We start from the raw sequence: 18,599 nt of genomic DNA, 5'->3' as shown, positions 1-18,599 counted from the left end.
CCTTTCCCCTTCAAGTCGTTCTTAGCCCTGATGCTTAGCACAGCAGCAGGGAAGCCTGCTGGAAACCGCACTGATTTATAGTTCCTTTCCGACACACCTCGTCTGCCCCTCCCTAAACCTTTCACTTTCATGTTCTCCGCACCAGCGTCGAATCCCCCATCACTTCTGAGCCCCACAGCTACTCATTATCCAAGGCTTGGCTCCAGTTCAGTTCTTCCACACGGCCCTATCCTAAAGGCACAAGCCTTCCAGAACTATCCCGGCTGCCCTGGGTTTGCTTTCTCCTGGCTACCCCACAGCACCCTGGGGATAACATCGCCTACATCTCCATTTATTGATGACTATCTGGCTGTGGAAGCTGGAGAAATAAATTGGCAGTATATAACAGGCTATTCATTTGAAGTCTGAGATACTAACTGCTGGACCTCAGCTTCCGGTAGTCTCCCTTAGTGCCCACGCAGGCTGTCCGGTTCTGAAGGATCTAATTCCGTATCTCGCTTCACCATCAGAACTTCAAAGGCATTCAGCTGGACCCAGAGACACTGTACTCAGATTATGACCAAGCTAGCCGGCTGGCTGAAGTAGTTAGTGACCCATGGGGCTTGCCAGCCAGTATCAAGACCGCAGCAAACAAAATGCTTCCCAGGGGTGCTGCTGGATGACAATTGTTCACCCTAAGAAAAAAACTAGCACAGTTGGCCAAAACCTCTAAAGACTCCAAACCATAATTTTCTGGTTAGATGTCCTGGGATTGTTTGTGGCAAAGGTTAGAGGAAGTGAAATCGTCATAAACATTCCTTTTCTGTGGCAGTACTGGTTTGGATTTGGTTTGGTGCTCTAAGGTGTAGTCTCATGTAGCCCAGGCTAGACACACATTCTCTTTTTAGCAGAGGATGATCTTGAACTCCTGATCTTCCTATCTCTACCTCCCAATGCTGGGATTACAGGTACGATTCACTGTGCCTGGCTTTATGAAGTTTTTAAGAGATGATTTATATACCAGTCTTTCGGTTGGATCCCCAATTCTGTAGAAAAGAAGCCAGCCTTGGAGGTACACACCTGTAGTTTCAAAATTTGGGGGTGAGAGGCAGGACTGCCTAAAATTCAAGCCCAACCTAGTCTATGTGGCAAAATCCTACCTTTTAAAAAGTAGAAATATGAGCTGAGCGTGGTGGTGCATGCCTCTGATCTCAGTACTTGGGAGGCAGAGGAAGACAGATCTCCTGGAGTTTGAGACCAGTCTGGTCTACATAGCAAGTACATAATGAGTCTCTCTCTCTCTCTCTCTCTCTCTCCTCTCTCTCTCTCTCTCTCTCTCTCTCCTTCTCTCTCTTACACACACACATACACACAGGCAGAAACAAAGCGGGGCACACTGATGTACACCTGTAAATCCCAGTACTCAGCAGCAGAGGCAGAGGATCAGAGTTCAAAGTTATCCTCATCTTCCCGGAGAGTTCCATGCCAGCCTTGGCTACACAAGACCCTATCTCATAAAAAGAAAGGCAGGGGACCAGGCATATGGCTCCAGTCAGCAAAGCACTTGCTGCTCCAACATGAGGACCTGAGTCTGGATCCCCAGCACCCACATAAAAAGCCCAGTGAGCATCCCTGTAGTCCCAGCCAGAGATCACAGGAGACCTTCTGGGGCCTGCTGATCTTGCAGAATCTTGCAGAATTTCTGTGCTACGGGTTCCATGAGAGACCTTGTTTTATAAGGCAGAAGGCTCATTCTTATTGAGTGAGAATGGCTTTGCCACCAAACCTAGGACCCACATAGAAGAACAAGGGAACTGCCCCTCACAGATGGTCTCTGATGTGTGTGTGTCCGCACAATCGCACAGACACATCAACTTGTATACACATATACACGGGAGGGAGGAAGTAGAGATAGAAATGGGGGTAGAAGGTGCTCATACACAAAAAGAGACTGTTGGCATGGCTCTTTTGCCACAGTCTACCAAGACTGAACCGGGTTTCTGTCCCTAACTGGAACTCAGTTTTCTCCATCAGGAAAGTGAGAGAACTGAAATAGGTAACCTCCCGGGGTCCTTCTAATCATAAACTCCAAACTCATCACTCAGTGCTTTCTGTTCTCTTTGTTATAAAGTATCCAGTTACTCACTGAAGACCATGGGCTGTCTGCCCTGTCTGAGGACACCATCTGACTGTTAGAGTTGTGCCCCGGGCCAATCCAGCAAGCACAGTGCACACCTCAGTCTGTAAACTACACCCTGGTGCTATCTCACTCACTTTCCCATTGCTGGGATAAGAGACCCTGGCAGAAGCAATCTGAAGGAAGGAGGGTTTCTTCTGGCTCACGGTTTGAAGGTGCAGTCCATCATGGTGGGAAGTCATGGCGGCAGGAGCCTGAAGCAGCTGCTCATATTCGCTGGGAAGAAGCAAAGAGCAATGAGTGCTTCTGCTTGGCTTGCTTTTTCCTTTTAATTCCATCCAGGATCCCAGACCAGGAGATGGTTCCACTCCCAGTGGGAGGGTCTTCCTACACAAGTACACCCAGCGGCCTGTCTCCTGGGTGATTCCAGATGCTGTGAAGTTGACAGTCAGCATTGACCCACGCAGGTGGTACACAACCCGACTATGCTCTTTGATTTTGTAAATAAGTAAGAGTACATACACATGCGCACACGCGCACATATACACACATTCCTTTTCTTCATGTTTGTTGAGGGATACATGTGTGTATGTGTATTTACATGTATGTAGGAACAAATGTGTATGCAAGTGCACATATATGTCCTGGAACTCGCTCTGTAGACTAGGTTGGCGTTGGCCTCAAATTTAGAGATTCGCTTGCCTCTGGAGTACTGGGATTAAAGGCATGACCCGCCACACCCAGCTCAATTCCTCACAAAGCTTTTTAAGGTGTCAAGGGGATTCTTCAGGTTTAGGTTGGGGCTTTGGTGGTTGTTGTTGTTGTTGTTTATTTGTTTTGGGGGATGTTGTTCAGGATTTTTGTGGATTTTTAAAAATTTTTATTTTATTTTTAACTACAGGTGTGTCTCTGTGGGGTACAGGCACTTGAGTGCAGGTGCCTGTGGAGGACAGAAGGGACTGTCAGATCCACAGAGCTGTAGTTACAGGCCCTTGTCAGCTTCTCAGTATAGGAGATGGGAACTGAACTTGGGACCTCTGCAAGAACAGCATGTGCTCCTACAGCTGAGCCATCTCTCTAAGGCCCTGTTTGAGTTTCTGGAGATAAAGTCTCAAACTCCTGCTCCTCCTGCCTCCCTGACAGTTGAAGTGAATCTTGGGTGGAGGTGGCCAGGCTGGGAACAGCAGAGATAGGAAGGAAAAGGGCTTGCAGTGGGGGATGAGACAGCCACGCTGACTAGATAAAAGAGCAGAGAGGACTCTGTGAGAAACAGCAAAGCCAGTCTTGGCAGGCTCCAGCTGGCTCCCAGGAAGCAGCCCTATGGAACATTCCAGAGACACTGTTGTCCTTTCATAAGTTTTTGCACCCAGTATAGCTAATTGCAGCAAACAAAATGGCTTCTCAGAAACCGTCACTGTCCTGGGAAGGAGACCACCCCAGAACTTCCACAATAAATGAGGGAGAAAGAGAGGGATATGTCCAGGGCCAGAAGCCAGGCAGCTGCCAGACAGACAGACAGACATGAGAAGCAGTGAACAGTAAGATATACAGAAGGAAGAAAGATAAAAATCCCCAAGGCAAGGGCTGGAGAGATGGCTCAGAGGTTAAGAGCACTGACTGTTCTTCCTGAGATCCTGAGTTCAATTCCCAGCAACCACATAGTGGCTCACAACCATCTATAATGAGATCTAGTACCATCTTCGGGCCTGCAGACATATAGACAGACAGAACACTGTATATATAATAAATAAATAAATCTTTAAAAAAAAATTTAAAAATTAAAAAAAATAAAAAAATCCCCAAGGCAAAACAAAGATGAAGAAAAACAGGTTAAGTTATAAGAAAAACAGGTTAAGTTATAAGAGCTAGCAAGAAGCAAGCCTAAGCTAAGGCTGAGCATTCATAGCTAATAAGTCTCCATGTCATGATTTGGGAACTGGTTGGTGGCTCAAAAGTTTTTCTTTTGAGCCTGGTACAGGCTGCTCTTCCAGAGGACAGGGTTTGATTCCCAGTAGGTAAAGAACCGCCAGCAATACCGTATTTCTATACAGGCTATGATGCACAGAAGCGTGAGAACACCTGCTACACAGATGGTGAAGAGGATGGAGCAGAGAGCATCTTCACCCAGCAGGAGAGGGAGAAGACCGCCAAGTGCAGTGCACACTCAAACTGTTCCCAGAGAAAGCCCGAGTGTAACACTTATGAAAACAGAAGACCGCCAAGTGCAGTGCACACTCAAACTGTTCCCAGAGAAAGCCCGAGTGTAACACTTATGAAAACACCCATCCTGATTGTGACAGAGACAGTTGACCAGTGGAACTAATCTACCTGGCAGCTGTAAGTCCCGGTCTCTGGCCTCCATCTTTGGAGGCCCTGTCCCTGTGCCCGCCAAGTCTTGACCCCTCCCCAGAGGAGGGTCAAGATGAGCCCGCCAAAATCCTGACTATGCCCTCAGTCTATTTAAACTGCTTCCCTGGAAAGTTTCCTCACAATTTCCTCCCACCCCAACCTCCATCCTCTTCCCCTACCCTCCCCTGTAGTCCAGCCTCCAGATGCTTCCGAGCCACCCAAGAGCGCAGGAATCCCATTAAACCTGACTATTTCTTAATTTGGCTTGTTGTGATTTGACTTGTTTGGGATTTTTTTTGCGTTGGCAGAGAGCTCACGTTAGGAAAAATACCTAACAGCAGCATCTCCCGTGTTGCTACTGAAACTACAGAGCCTTCCTAAAAGCGTTCATTTTGTGAACTGTATCTATTGGCCATTCGGATAATTTGTTTTGTTTGTTTTGTTTTTTTGGAGACAGGGTTTTCTGTAGCTTTGGAGCCTGTCCTGGCTGGCCTGGAACTCACAGAGATCCTCCTGTCTATGCCACCCGAATGCAGGGATTAAAGGCGTGCGCCACCACTACCTACCTCTTTTTTCTTCTTTCTTTTTCATTCATTGGCCAGTCAGGTCTTTCTTTCTTCCTTTTTTTTTTTTTTTTGTTTTGTTTTTGTTTTTTGAGACAGGCTTTCTCTGTAATGGAACTCACTCTGTAGACCAGGCTGGCCTCAAACTCAGAGATCCACCTGCCTCTGCCTCCAGAGTGCTGGGATTAAGGGGAGGCTCGTTAATGTATTTTCTAGTCTAGGGAAAGTAGCTCAGTAGAGAGTGTTTTTGTGTAGTTCGTGGAAGGCCCTGGGTCCATTTTCTAGCAGAATCTCACAGAAAGGGGAGAGGAGAGGGAAGAGGGGGGAGAGGGGAGAGTCAGTCAGTCAGTTGCTCCAAGGTGCGAACCTGTGGGGGATTTGGCTAGTATATGCAAGGTCCTAGATTGGATCCCCAGAAAAGGAGGGAGGAAAGGACACCTCGCAGAGGCTTTCATAAAATTGAAACGTTAAGAGAGCCTTTCCCACGTAGGTACTTTGCAGTCGGGGTGACATGAGAACAAAGACAAGGACAGCAGGAATTTGGGCCGGCTCTCATCGGGAGGGAACTGCGTGCATGGGAGACCAGGTGCGGGGCAGGAGCAAAGAGTGCGTGCACTCCGTGCAGAAAGCTCTGGAACCACAGGCCCCGCTTTCTGCACATCTCCAGCCACTCCAGGTCGAGCCCTGCAAAGAAACTGTAAGCTCCTATCAGGGATCTGACGAAACACCAAGGCACAACCCCGACCAGAAGATTTCAGAGCGGTCTCCCCGGGTTCTGAGGCTTAAAAGCTCAGCCATGGCAGTTGAAAACATTCGCCGGCCAGTACGAGGTGGGGGGGAGCCGGAGCTGCAAGGCAGAAAAGGGCGGGAAAATAAAGCGCTAAAGAAAGAAAGAACGGGCTGCAGGGAGGGAAGGACCTGCGCCTGGAGCCAATGGCTAGGGCCGCGGCTGCGGCGCGTGCGCCAAGCCGCGCGAGATCTCGCGGGAAGAAGCCGTTGGTCCGCGCCGGTGCTGCCGCGGCTGCTGCTGCTGCTGCTGCTGCTGCCGCTGCGGAGTGGTAGGTGGGACGGGGGAGGGGGGAGTGGAGGCGGGAGCGAAGTCTCGCGAGAAGAGGCAGCTGCCGTAGCGGAGCCCTCTGGCTCTGGGCGAGAGTGTGAGTGGCTGGGAGCCGCCGGCGGAGCCGCGGACGGTTTGCTGAGCCCGTTAGTGCCGCCGCCATGTCCCGCTACCTGCGCCCCCCCAACACGTCTCTGTTCGTCAGGAACGTGGCGGACGACACCAGGTGAGAGCACCGGAGCAGCGACTGCGCGGGGGAGGCCGCGGGCGCACGGCGAGCGAGCGAGCGGCGGCCGGCGCGGCGCGGGGGAGGGGCGGGGCGAAGATGGCGGGGCCCGCGCGGGGCCTAGGCCGCGCCACCGGCCTCTGCTGGCCTTGCGGGAGCGAGGGCGGGCGCCGGGCCGCAGCGCAGCGCTGCAGGCGTGCGGAACCGCACGCTTGGGACCCTTCCTCCCCGCGTGCTCCTGGCTTGTCCAGTCTGGCGGGCCGGACGTCTGTTTCTCATTGATCCGACGTCCAGGTTCCACGGGGTGCACGCCCCCTCGCCTTGGAAGGAATTTTTTGTTGTTGAAAGAGAAAAGGTTGCCAGGCGGGGCGGCCCTGGCCGGTGATCCCAGCGCTCGGGGAGACCGGGGCGGGAGCATCGGCGCGAGTTCGAGGTCAGCTCGGGCTACGGAGGGAGCCCCTGTCCACCAAGTCGAAAAACAGAAAAAGATGCTAGTGAGAAATAACGGGATGGCGGGGGAGGGTGTTTGTAGTCTTTATCTTCCCCAGCTGGATGGAGGGTAGTTAATGGGTTAGAGATAATCGGGGAGAGACGGATTGTCGAGATTTGAGAAATTAGCAATTTTCTGGTTAAATGGAGTATCCCTCATGATTCGCGGAAATCGCTTTGAAAACGGAATGCTGAAGAAGCCTCTCCTATTAGAGCTTCATAGTGAACTTAGATAAACTAACGCGGTACTTAAGTAGACCTTGTCACTCGGAAGGTTCTGGGAGTTCGAGATCAGGCTGGTTTTCAAAAAAAAAAAAAGGCTTTGTTTTCAGCGATTCCCTTGCTTTGAATTTCCCCGGAACTTTTTGGGAGAGATTTTTATCACACGATCATACTTATGTCTGTAAAGATTTTCTCTAGAAAAACTGAGGCTTTTTTTGTTGTTGTTAGTTTTGTGGAGTTTTATTTACGGCTAGAAAAATCTCCCTTTTGTCTTTTTACATATTTGCCTTAACTTTTACATAAGGGTTTAGATATTTAAGATTTTTTGTTGGCTGAACTGTTGAACAGTTTTAGGCTAAGCTGGGGGTGATGGCCCAAGCCTGTAATTTCTGCACTTAGAGGCTGAGTTCCAAGGTAACTTGGACTAGGATGAGATCCTGCCTTAAAATAGAGAGATTTAGCGAGGCGCGCGCCTTTAGTCCCAGCATGTAGGAGGCAGGGGCAGGCGGATCTCTGTGAATTGGTCTACAAGAGCCAGTTCCAGCACAGGCCCCAAAGAAACCCTGTCTCAACCAAGAGAGAGAGAGAAATTTTATTTTTCGGGACAGAGTGTCTCTGTAGACCAGGCTTCCCTGGAATTCAGAGATCCGCCCGCTTCTGCCTCCTGAGTGCTGGGATCAAAGGTGTGTGCCACCACCACCCGTCATAATGATTGTGTTTAAAAACATATAAGACCAGCCTTTTATGAACGGTGAAGACTGGATTTTTAAAATTGTGATTATTTACTCTAAGTAAAATAGTAATAGGCTTATAAGCACCTCCTCCCTTCTCTTCCTCAAGACAGGATCTCAGATACAGGCTATGATCTGTCTTAGGCTGGTTTTGAACCTACTCTTTATCCTGCCTTATCCATCTCCATCCTGGTTACTGGCATAAGATACCTTGCCTAGCACCACAGAGTGTTTTCTCTCACACCCCCTTTTCCAGCTCAGACTGTAGCCAGGCTACAGTCCTCCTACCTCAGCTTTTCCGGTGCTTGGGTTACAGGTGAGCTGCCACACTTGGATTTTATTTTTTTTTTTTTTTTGTCAGTTGTTTGGTTTATGTTGTTGTTATTGGGGGTTTTGGGTTTTTTTTTTTTTTGCAGGGCAGGGTGGTTTGTTTGGTTTTGGGGTTTTTTTGTTGTTGTTTTTGGTTTTGTGACAGGGTCTCACTGTGTAGCCCTGTTTTGCCTGGAACTCACAGATTCTCCTTGCCTCCGTCTTCACAGTGCTGGAATTAAAGAATGGTGGGCTACCTGTTATATGATGTGGGGTTGTTCATCTTTAAATTTTTTTTCTTTTCTTTTCTTTTTTTTTTTTTTTTGAAAAAAAAAATTCTGCCTGCTGAGACAGAGTTTCTTCATGTATCCTGGAATTCACTCTACAGACCAGATTGGCCTGTCAGCTCAGATCCACCAGCCTCTTCCTCCTAAGCCCCACCTTTGAGATTCAGGAGGCTTGTTTGTTTCACTTTGGCCAGGACAGGGATCTAGGTATCCATGAGTTATGCTATTATCAACCACAATCCTTACATTCCTTAAGATGATAATGAAATGTAATTGCAGGAACATGAACATAAAAAATTTGAGTTTTTTCATGTTTTAGGTCTGAAGATTTACGTCGGGAATTTGGTCGTTATGGTCCAATAGTAGATGTTTATGTTCCGCTTGATTTCTACACTCGACGGCCAAGAGGATTTGCATATGTTCAATATCCTTTCTTCAGATGGATGATTAGTGAGGGGTGTTGAAGTTTGAAATTCAAGTTTTTATGTAAGTGGTGACATCTAAAAAAATAATCTTTTTTTGTCCTCTAATGTCTTATGTCTTCAAATCTTTTAAAATTCTGATTCATTGCTCTATTTCTTAAAGTTAATCCAAAAATAAACGTTTAAATTCCCATCCGTGCTGCTGAAACTCAAATCAGTGATTTTAATGTGATTTAAATTTGAATACGTTGGTTGCTACCACCTTTGATATAAGTCAAATTATTAAAAGTTAATGTATTCTTGTGCTTAGCAATTAAAGTTTAGTAATCTTGTTTATTATTTTGAATCACTTAATCAAAAACAAATTGTATAACAATGAGGTAAACTTCTTTAATATTGTCCCTAATTTGCTGTCCTCTGTTGTTACCTCAGAATGTAAAGCTGTACAGTTATGGCGACCCCAAAGAGAAAGCATGAAAGAACTTTTAGAGTAGAGTTCAACACTTAAGGCAAGTAGACAAGCCAAAGACCTCTTAAGGATCAGGCTTGAAGAGAAGGGAGAGTTTGGGAAAAGAAAAGATAAAGAAAAGCTGGAAGAAGGACAAGCCTAATGGGAGACAAAGCCTCGCTTTATCCACAAAGGGGGAAAAGGTTGTTTTTCAAAGTTAAAGATAAAGCCATCTGTCATATTTGACCAAGCATCTCATGACAAGTCCTTCTGACAAGCACTAAAAGAGTTAAAGGTCAAGATGAAGTTGAATGATGGCCAAGATTAAAGGAGTCATACCTGATGTATCCTACAGAATAACTACTTTCCTTTTTTTTTATGTTTTTGCAAGCAGTTAATTTGCATAATTATGCCGGTTTGGTCTAGTGACAAAACCTGTAACTTGAATTTGTGTGGGCCTTTGATAATGTGATTGTGGTCTTGTGTGAGTGTATTTTCTCCTACCTTATCAAGTTAAAGTACAGCAAAATATAACATTGTTAAGTTTAAATTCAGAGTAATTGGGTTTTAGACCAGATCATCAGGGGCTCTTTGGAATAGCATGAGGTATTTATTCCCATTCACAGAGCCCTACCTAAAAGGGAGAGACAGGTGCATGCTCTGGGGACTACTTAGGAAAACAGCTGGGGTGTTCTAGGGTATAGCCCTAGAATTTGTAGAGATAGTTTCCTTGTGGTTTGTTTTTGTTTTCTAAGTAGCTGCTGGTTCTTAGAATCCTGCTGGGCCTGCATAATTTAGCACATGCAGATCAGTTGGCCCTGAATGCATTGCAAAGGGCCTTCCTGTTATGGGTCACAATCAGGATGTTGTCCAGTGAGCCTTGACCCAGAGTTTCAGGTGATCTTATTTCTGACCTTCTGTAAGGTTATTTCCCTGCCCAAAAGGGAGAGCGGGTGGATGGTGGGGTTGTGAATTTGGAGCCAGGAAACTTTCTTTTTGCTTAAATTCCATTTCTTGAAACTCTGACCTTGTAAGTTTCTGGTGACACTCAGGGAAAAGTCGAAGGCTGCTTATATGGAGCCAGTGGTCAGGAGAACCTTGTGGATTTGTTATAAAACTTAAAGGGTCATGCCTGTATCTGGTTTATTAATTACATGGATCCAGTCTGGTTCATAATGTTGATCAGGGTTTATGTGGTTTGAGGTAGCCCAGGAACAATGCCAGCATTAGTTTACCTCAAAGTATGTTGTACTTGACAGTAATGGGTAGTTAGTATTCAGAGAATCCAGAGTAGGGAACATGAAACTTTCTTGATGGCCAATATAGTGATACCTGCCTGTCCCTACTGCTGCTGCTGTGTCTTCCATGTACTTCTTCCCAGTTAGCCTTCTCTTCCTATCCTTGGTTTAAGAAAAGGGTAAATTTTAAAACCTTACCCTCTAGACCAAGATTCTGTTTTTAAGGCCAGCACCCCAAGAATACTTTGCCCATATTCAATCTTTGTAGATCTTGATGTAAATCATCTTAAATTATACTCCGTCTCTTGGGGTAACAAAGTAGTATGCCTGTTAAGTGAACTAACTCACATTAGTTTAGCACCTAAGTACAGTTAACCTTGAGGGATGTTTATTTAAACTTTCAAGGTTCTAAACTCAGCCTTTTTATAAAGTTGAAAGCATGGTTATTTGAGACTTTCGAAAACCTCTCCTGTTTAACCTACTTGTCATGGGCTCAGGAAGAGAGCTTGAGGCCTATGACTCTTAATTACTTTCAAACAAAAAGTGGAAATCTAATGATAGGCTGAAGTAGACTGTATTTTATCTGTGGAGTAAATATATCAGTCTTGAAATAAATGTGTCATTTTGAAGATATTTTCTTGATTGGTGCTCCAAACTTGGACTTATAATGTTTCAAGAAATTGAACTGGATATGTTTAGAGTGACGAGTTTAGGGTATGGTGACAATGCATTCCAACCTTTTCTCTCTGACAGGGCCCTTTGTGTACTTACCTCCCATTAGAATGGTGCTTTTTTAGAAAGGATGTTAAAATAACTCAACCAACAGGTTCTCAGAGTACTGTTGTCTGACATGAGAGAGGCAGTTTCATTTTCCAAATGAAAATTGGGTGTTTTTCTACTTAGTGCTGGTAATACTGCCATGACTCTCCAGTGGGAACCAGTCTGAAGTGCTTTCTGCAGAAAGCTGTGGTTTTCATAGTTAGGCTTTTTTCAGTCCAGGGGTCCTTGTGCCACTTGTTGGGAGTGTGCTTTTGCAGTCTGCATGGATGGAATATGCACTTGGCATAGTGATTGAGTGTATTGCCTGATGCTGACTTAATATACCTATCAATGACTAGCATGCCTGACTTTTCCTGTGTAGTTCAAGACAACTACATGAAATAATAGTATTTATTGCCTGTATCTGAAAAAGCTCTTTTTTCTTATAACGCATACTCTGCTTGCTTGTCTGAAAACTGACATCTTTTTTATTTGAAATAAATATGAAAACAGTATTTTGGTTTTATTGTAAGAAACCTTGGTGTCCACCAGAATTTACTGGCTTGTTTTTAATATCTTGTTTTATAAAGTTAATTCTTAGAACATGGGGGATTTTTTATGGTGTAATCTTGGTAGTTCAGTTATAGCAGATCTTATTGCAACATGTATCTATCTACACGCGTTTCTTGAGAAGTGTATACTTTTTGTACATTTTTTTGTAGTATAAGGTATAATTGCAACTGCTTTTATGCTGTATTAATGGCTGAGTCAACCAAATAGTTAAGTAGGGTCTGGATGAACCTATTATGTTATATTGGGCGATTGTGAATTGTTTTGCAAAGCATTCATTATCAAAGTTTACAAAACTTCTCAAGCCCCTTAACATTTAGCACATTTGAGGATGTTCGTGATGCTGAAGATGCTTTACATAATTTGGACAGAAAATGGATTTGTGGGCGTCAGATTGAAATCCAGTTCGCACAGGGGGATCGGAAGAGTAAGTACCCTAAGCCCAACATGTACAATGTGTTGCTTTTTAGACTTCAGGTTTTTTTCTCAAGTCATTTCTCATAAAGAACTTGAAATTAATTGGGTAGTTGTGTGGGTGTGTGACTGGAAATGAATTCATAGAATTAGACTCAGGAAGGCTATCTAGATTAAATGAGTGTTAGTTCCTTTCAACTTTTGTATGTGTTAATTGGAACTGCATGATTGTATGTAACTGCATTTTAGTGCTCATGTTCTTTGTAGGCCAACTCTTGAATTTCAGATACTCTTATGTATCAATTCCTCTGTTCAAGTAGTTAACGTATTGCTTAGCAAACTAATTGTAAGAAAACATTGAAATAACCAATAATTTTAACATTGAGCAGTCTTTTGATAAACATTTTGAAGGTGAACAAAGGTTGCTATTTATTTGCCTTCTAGTTATGCCTCTCACACCAAAACAAAGACTACTTTGAGTTACAAGATAACATTGTTTACTTGTTTAGTGTACACCTTTAATCCCAGCACTCAAAAGACAGGCAACGACAGACACATCTCCTGTTTGAAACCAGCCTGTCTACAGAGTTCCAGGCAAGCCAGGCCTATGAGACTTTGTCTCAAAAACAGAGAGCTAGAGAGATGGCTCTGTTAAGAGTGCTGACTGCTCTTCTAGAGGATTTGGGTTTCATTTACAGCATCCATATAGTGCTAGCAACCTTCTATAACTCCAGTTCCAGAGGAATCAAACCCTCTTCTGGACTCTCTGGGCAGTTCATGTGCAGACATACATGCAAGTACATCACCTCTGTATGTAAAATGTTTTAAGAAAAAGAAAAGAATTCGGGACTGTTACCCTAATATGAAGGTTTAGATGCTAAGATTTTAATGTTTCTAAGTATTTCTATTCTGTTTGCCTAGCACCAAATCAAATGAAAGCCAAGGAAGGGAGAAATGTATACAGCTCTTCACGATATGATGATTATGATCGATATAGACGTTCTCGGAGCCGAAGTTATGAAAGGAGGAGATCAAGGAGTCGCTCTTTTGATTACAACTATAGAAGATCTTACAGTCCTAGAAAGTAAGTGTGGGACACAATGATCTGTTATTGTTTAATGTTTGTAGCCAACTACAGTGGCATTTACCTGTGATCCCAGCTTTTCAGGAGACTGAGATGAGAGGGCCACATGAGCCCAGGAGTTCTAGGCTCACAATAAAATACTGTAAAGCCCTGTCTTAAAAGTAAAGAGATGTTTATTAACATGTAAAAATATATGTGTATATATATTGCCTTTTTAAATATTCATTAAGACTCTAAATAGACATTTGTCACTGTTTGCTTTTTCTCATATGCTTTTTAGCAGTAGACCGACTGGAAGACCACGGCGTAGCCGAAGCCATTCCGACAATGATAGGTAAATAATTTTGCTTTGAGAAAGACTCCTGTTTTTCGATTTCAGAGTGAACTTTTGCTCTAAAAGTAACAAATTTGATTAATATAGAATCTAATTTTTACTCTAATTGTATCTCTCCTCTGTTTTGAAAGATTCAAACACCGAAATCGATCTTTTTCAAGATCTAAATCCAATTCAAGATCACGGTCCAAGTCCCAGCCCAAGAAAGAAATGAAGGCTAAATCACGTTCTAGGTCTGCATCTCACACCAAAACTAGAGGCACCTCTAAAACAGATTCCAAAACACATTATAAGTCTGGCTCAAGATATGAAAAGGAATCAAGGAAAAAAGAACCACCTAGATCCAAATCTCAGTCAAGATCACAGTCTAGGTCTAGGTCAAAATCTAGATCAAGGTCTTGGACTAGTCCCAAGTCCAGTGGCCACTGATAGTATAAATCATGATACTTTCTAGGCATGTATCATTCATTTACTCATAGTTTGGTATACTTAAATTATCAGGAATACAATGTTGCAATGATGCGTTTTAAAAAAAATAAAATAAAAAACACCTGTTAGTTTTCCCTGTACCAGGCAATGGTTATAATTAAAATGATATGCTGTTGAGAAGCCACTCTTAAGAGTCCAGTTTGTTTAATGTTATGGGCAGCTACCAATTTGTGGTGTCTCTGTATATTTTTGTAAAGATCCTCATTTTTTTATGCTTGAAGTATTTGGTGAAAAGATGTTGGTTGACCATAATTTGCAACATTGTCTTATTAAAAATAAATTTTCATATCCATATTTGGTAGAAGTGTTAACCTAGAAATGTAGCTTGCTAAGAAGATAGAATGATACAAAACTGAAGTTGTAGCCACATTACAACACTGACTGCTCAGACACATTTAGGTTCAGGGTGGACCTTTATGTCTTGTCAAGATGTCTAAGCCCATGGTGATTATTTATGATGCAATGTGGAATAGGTTTGGTTTTGTTTGTTTGTTTTGGTTTGATTTTTGTTAACTCCACTGTCTGGGGAATGATGCCAACTGGGTTAAATAGTATTTTCAGGGAGATTGAACTTTTCAGTGAAACATGAAGTCTTCCCTGCTTTCCCCTTCCTCCCCGCCCCGCTGGTTTCAAAGAATTGAAACGTAAAATTATACATAAGAATTCCCCGTTAAGTTTTGAACATGTCAGTGATGGCGGGAATCATTTTAAGGGGAAAAGACTTTTTTTAGCATAGTTTCTCTAAAATTCAACTATTATTATTTAGGGGTTTTATTTTTTTTTTCTGTTAGGAGCAAGTAAACTGAAAGTACAATTTGTTTATATACATAGTGTAAAACAAAGTGAATTTTGATGCTTACAGCACTTGGTGTGTGTGTATGTTTGTATCAGAGTCTGCCTGTCCTCTTCATGAGGAAGGCTTGCTCTTTACACCTCAGTTTATTAATGTAGGCAAGTTGAAAAGATGACACTCCTAGGTGATTCTGTGGTGCCGTGAATTTTTGGAAAATGTTGAGTTTTAAGCAAAGGCCACATCACTTAGTTTTTGATAATGTAGGACATGCCTAAAATAAGGAAGCGATACCCTTAAATATTTATAATTTCTAGTATTTCTCTTCAAGATCATTAGGAGACAGTAAAGTGACTTGAAATGTCCAGTGTCATTTCAGAATTAAAAGTAAGCATCTTTAAAATCTCAGACTGCTTGCTTGTGGAGGTGAGTGGAGATAGCGTGGGGGCGATCCTTCTAGAGGATTACCTGATTTTTTTCTTTCAATTTTGATTTTAGAAATTTAGGCCTTGCTTGTAGAGAATAAAAGATGGTTTATTAGAACTGTTTGTGGAATGTGTTTGGAGGATTAATTCTAGAATCTTTGTATATTTAATAGTATTTTTAACTTTCATTTCTTTACTGTTTGCAGTTAATGTTCTTGTTCTGCTATGCAATCATTTATATGCACGTTTCTTTAATTTTTTAGATTTTCCTGGATGTATAGTTTAAACAACAAAAAGTCTATTTAAAACTGTAGCAGTAGTTTGCAGTTCTAGCAAAGAGGAAAGTTGTGGGGTTAAACTTTGTATTTTCTTTCTTATAGAAGCTTCTAAAAAGGTATTTTTATATGTTCTTTTTAACAAATATTGTGTACAACCTTTAAAACATCAATGTTTGGATCAAAACAAGACCCAGCTTATTTTCTGCTTGCTGTAAATTAAGCAAACATGCTATAATAAAAACAAAATGAAGGAAATAATGATTAACTGGAATTATTATAGTACTGAATGAGTCTAAAATAATGGAAATTACCATTTTTTGTAGATTTAGGGATATTTTAATCAGTGTTGACATTAGGTACAACTAACCTGTTCTGGGGATGATAGAACTTGCCAGAAATCTACATATTTTACATAGTACTTAAGAATTCCTTATGTCAGAGTCATTTCATGATTGCTCACTAAGCCTCTTCAGTTAAATCATATAAGAGGTTATTTAGTACTGTTGATAGGGATATGAAAATTTGACAAGCTAACTCTAAATTTATGTTTTCATTATTACAAAGTAGTATCAATTCTGCTCTTTCCTTTTCCTAAGGAAGACATGTTGGGTTTATGTTTATGACATGATTTTAGAAGCTTTTTCATCGAATGTTCATGAGCAATTTAAACAATGACCACTTGGGCGGGGGGTAGGTATTTTTGTGGATTGAATTCTAACTATTTTAACAGTTATAACTGATTTAGTATTTATGCTGAGCCAGACTTGGTTAAAGAGACTTGATTGATTCGTTCACTTCACAAAACCCTTTTAGAAAGATATTCCCCCATATCCGGAAACTAAAGGCACAGTAAATGCTACCAATGACAGAGCCAAGATTTGAGCCCAGATTTGATGCTTAAATTTTTTAAAAACGATAGGTAAAGAGGTACCCCCATAACACTGTGTTTAGTCTGTTTTGTTAATTTATTTTTACACTCAAACTGTTTTAACTTGAGAAGCTTACACATTGTGTATGACATGGTATGCCCAACAGAGCTTCACAAGGACTATATACAGTTGCACTCATAGTGGCATCCTACTGAGACCCAGTGAGGAGTTTCAGTTTTAAGCTAAATATGGGTCGTACTAAGTTTCATAGTCAGTGAGAACCTCTTGTGTGTCTACACTGGGCTCTATTGAATAGGACATTTGTGTTGAGACTCAAATGAAGGCTGACACTTCGCCTTTCTTTTTACTTAAGCTCTCTGCTTTTTTTTCCCCCGTCTAAATAAGCCAAGTAAGCAAGAAGAAAAGTGAGAGGTCATGAATGCTTCAGTGAGAAAGGACAGGTGCTACATAGAGTTTGAGCTATTAAGTTACAGCCTAGGGAAAAGACCTGGGAAATACTGTACTATTCTCTTGAAAATTTGGCCCAGTAAGCTGCTACATCCAGTTCAACTAACAAAATCCTGTATACCACAGAGAAGAATAAAGAGAAAACCAAACTGACAAACATCCTTCTTTTATTTAAGACCAAACTGCAGCTGGAATACCCAGTACAGTTCTGCTTACTACACTTCAAGAAAGATCTGAAAGCGGAAAAAAGAACCAAAGAAGGGCAGTTCAAGCGACCAAAGGGTGGGTGGAAGGTGCTGCAGTATGAATACTGTACGAATATTTTGACTCTGGTCTGAAAAGATAAAAGAATTATCGAAAACTACATGGAATAATTGAAGTCCCTTCAAGTTTGAAAGTAAGCATTTTAGGACAAATAAAAGGAAATTCAACTTTGTACTTGTGGAAACTAATCCCTAAATATGAACAGATATATATTGACTCACGGGTGGCAGATCCAGGATAACTTACTGGTAACTAGGATGTCTGAATATCAAGGAAGACAGCCATAGTCTCTTAACAGTGCCTCTCTTGGTCTGTCTCAAACTAAATTGAATGGTAAAGGTATGGTCCAATATAAAATTTTTCTTGGTTATCTTAAAAATCAGTTCCACTTAACGCCAGTGTTGGCAGGTCTTGCCTTTGTTTATTCCAGTGCCAGTATTTTCTGCTTAACTGTTTGTTTTGTTGGCATCTGAGTTTATTTACGTGTATACCATGTATAGTTTACATCTAACCACTCCTTCCTGGGTTAATTCCACTTATACTTGACATCCAACCATGAGGGCCCATCTCTTTCTCACCTCTTGCCTAGACAGTATGTTCAACAGATATTTATTGAATCCTTACTGTGGGCAAAACATACTGGATAATTGGAGAAGGATAATTACTTTATCTAGTAAGTACATATTGAGCACAATCTAGTGAGTCATTACAGTATGGCCACATTTTGAAGTGTATTATGGCGATTTTTCATATTCATATCCTAATGTAATTATAAAACTACTATCAAAGATAAGTAATTTTATGGTTGTCTGCCATTTAAAATTATCTAGTATTTGTATTTCATGACTACAAATAAGAAAACCTGTGATAAGCAGATTTACTGTGCAGTGATTAATATGCTAGAGTAATAACTAAATTGTTCACTCCTGGCTCAGTCAAACAAATAGATAATCCCCAGAATAACAAGTATTTAACTTGGCATTAAAGCAGACCCTGGGTGCTATAATTAGATTATTTTGAGGCAGACAGCTGTTACCCCAGTGACTTAGTATATTCTGTATTGGGAAAGAAATGTTTACCAGATTAGACTTTTTAGTGATATACTTGTACATTTTATAGGGGACATATTCTGTGTATAGGTGATAACTTTGTAGTGTCACAAAATGTTTTTGATTCCTTGGTTCCTTGTTAGGATATGAACCTGTTTATCAACATTGATTCCATCACATTTGAATTTTTGTTGTATTTTTGCCACATTTAAAATTGTCAAAAATCTGGAAACAGTGTAAAACCTTTTATAGCAATTTTTAAAATGTAATAGGATTACACATAAATGAAGGGAGGTAAAATGAAGGTTATTTTATTTGTGTTAAACAAACTTTTCAGCCTGCCCAAACT

The 18,599-nt window shown here is 41.9% G+C and overlaps 1 protein-coding gene across 5 annotated transcripts; it reads left to right on the top strand.

Moving 5' to 3' along the window:
* The first annotated feature begins 6,100 nt into the window (after positions 1-6,100).
* On the top strand, positions 6,101-17,373 carry Srsf10 (serine and arginine rich splicing factor 10). Of its 5 annotated transcripts, XM_041652701.1 has the most exons (7): positions 6,105-6,311; positions 8,669-8,773; positions 12,110-12,213; positions 13,122-13,284; positions 13,565-13,618; positions 13,750-13,851; positions 17,114-17,373. In XM_041652701.1, exons 1-7 carry the CDS (start codon positions 6,247-6,249, stop codon positions 17,172-17,174), a joined length of 654 nt encoding a protein of 217 aa, XP_041508635.1. In that variant the 5' UTR covers positions 6,105-6,246; the 3' UTR covers positions 17,175-17,373. The 5 variants fall into 5 exon arrangements, with proteins under 5 accessions (XP_041508632.1, XP_041508635.1, XP_041508634.1 ...); XM_041652698.1 differs by lacking the exon at positions 17,114-17,373 and having other exon boundaries at positions 6,101-6,311; positions 13,568-13,618; positions 13,750-15,861; XM_041652700.1 differs by lacking the exon at positions 13,750-13,851 and having other exon boundaries at positions 6,106-6,311; positions 13,568-13,618.
* Positions 17,374-18,599: the final 1,226 nt, after the last annotated feature.

This window comes from Microtus oregoni, unplaced genomic scaffold (assembly GCF_018167655.1).
Source record: "Microtus oregoni isolate MIOR12 unplaced genomic scaffold, Mior012 000005F_ref0000423, whole genome shotgun sequence".
NCBI classification, from domain to species: domain Eukaryota; kingdom Metazoa; phylum Chordata; class Mammalia; order Rodentia; family Cricetidae; genus Microtus; species Microtus oregoni.
Note: the sequence above shows the minus strand (reverse complement) of the source record. Positions and strands in the feature narration are given on the sequence as shown.